The following is a 1823-nucleotide window of genomic DNA, read 5'->3' as shown; positions in this document are numbered from 1 at the left end:
TCTTCTTCTTCTTCTTCTTCTTCTCCTCCTCCTCCTCCTTCTTCTTCTTCTCCTTCTTCTTCTGCTTCTTCTTTTTGTTCTTCTTCTTCTTCTGCTTCTTCTTCTTCTTCTTCCCCGGATGTCAGGTATGGAGATTGATTATTATGGTTCCCCATTTCTTCTTGTTGTCAGTCCTTCTGATCAGCTCTATATTTCTGACTGTGTTGTTTGCCAAAAAGCTGTTCATGTCCTGCGAATACGGTAACGTGGATCCTCTTAAACTCTACCATTAAAAGCGGGTCTCTTTCGTAACGCTATGGAACACAGTTGACACGTCTGCATTGGCTTGCTCTGCTAGTTTTCCCACAAAAATTGCAGAACTAGTGAATGCAGTGAGTGGTGAAAAGCATAAGCTGTTTTTTTTAAACAGTGGGATTTTCAGACGTCTGGCCAGCACGAAGAACTCCAAAATAGCCGTTCAAAAATAATATGAACGATTAAACTCACCTTTGTGACCACTCAATTTAATGACAACGTGCATATGACACAAAACTGACGCAGAACATCTTCTATGAAAGATAAAGCTCCATGGGACATTGAGACCGTAGTATCTGCCTTTTTCTACGCGACTGGCGTTTCTTAAGTAATTTGTGACATTTGGCCAATACCTATTATTGTCCATTTCCTGAGGTAAAAAGTATTCTGTTGCGATATTTAACACGGCTTTGGCAATAGTCTTTTGAGAATACCTCCTAATGTATTAATTCGTAAACTGTTATTTTCTCACATTATTTTCCTCTCAATAGAATATTAACTTACTCAGTTTTTCATTTTCCAGTATGTTTGATTCACTTGAATTTCAGGGCTAGGGTGGAAGCAGTGAAGACAAGATTATAATGATAATATTTTCGTCTATTCTGCCTACCGCTAAAATGTCTGCATTGATGTGAGCAGTTGGCAGCATTTTAGAGTTCTGCTAGTTGAAGAGAAATTCAAATATAGTTGTTGTTTTTTTTAAACATCCGAACAAATAAGTGTAAGGAGAATAAATGGACCTCCAATGTCTGTTTTAGACCTGGCACTCTTTGATGATGAGTTCACGAAAATTTCACAAACACAGCAAGAATGTCTGCGTAGCCCACTGCACTGCCCGCCACCGACCACGTGACAGGGCCTGCATCTACAGAATACATAAACCGTGGCCAGGTCGGGGTCACGGAAAGATATTGGGAACAATCATCCATTGGAGCGTCCACCACCACCATCCAGCCATAGTCAGTGGGACAGCCGTCGTGAGGACCGTACATCTGGAACCGACGTATGTAGCCTAGATAGATCTCAGTGCCTTCCAGAGAGAAGAAATCCGCATCCTGGGGGTTATTCCAGGTAGTGCTGAGGATCCCGTGTGGAGAAAACCAGCCGGTCATGTTGGTGGAGGAGCCGTTGAATATGATGTAGTGCTGCTGCACTCCGTCCTTGTACAGCACAACTTTTACCTGGGAGGGAATGAATAAAACAATGATAGTATGGTTAGAGTAAACAGGGAAAGAGGCAGGGATAAACCGGAAGGGGGAACATATATAATAATGAGAATAATAATAATATATATATATATATATATATATATATGCGAAAATATGATGAATTTGTACAATGTAGGCCCCACACAGAGTTGTGGCTATGTGGCTAGATATAATGACTTCTCAGCAGAAGGCTATTTGTCGTTAATGATAAAGCAGAGCAGGTCACTTCCTCGGTGTAGGTGCTAATTGTCTTCACGTAACCAGGATACTGGAAGGACTCTGTGTCAAAATCGATCCCCAAGACACGTACCCACACCCCCC

The 1823-nt window shown here is 41.6% G+C and overlaps 1 protein-coding gene across 1 annotated transcript in view; it reads right to left on the bottom strand.

Annotated features, from left to right (window-relative positions):
* Positions 1 to 482: 482 nt before the first annotated feature.
* The window catches only part of LOC101864256, a gene marked incomplete in the record, with an annotated part of 11205 nt that continues 9864 nt past the window's right edge, over positions 483 to 1823 (bottom strand). Inside the window, 1 exon segment of the mRNA XM_013087512.2 lies at positions 483 to 1475. Within this exon segment, the coding sequence (XP_012942966.1) occupies positions 1077 to 1475 (399 nt within the window).

This window comes from Aplysia californica, unplaced genomic scaffold (assembly GCF_000002075.1).
Source record: "Aplysia californica isolate F4 #8 unplaced genomic scaffold, AplCal3.0 scaffold00597, whole genome shotgun sequence".
Classification (NCBI taxonomy): Eukaryota; Metazoa; Mollusca; class Gastropoda; order Aplysiida; family Aplysiidae; genus Aplysia; species Aplysia californica.
This window is presented reverse-complemented; position numbering and strand designations above follow the sequence as displayed.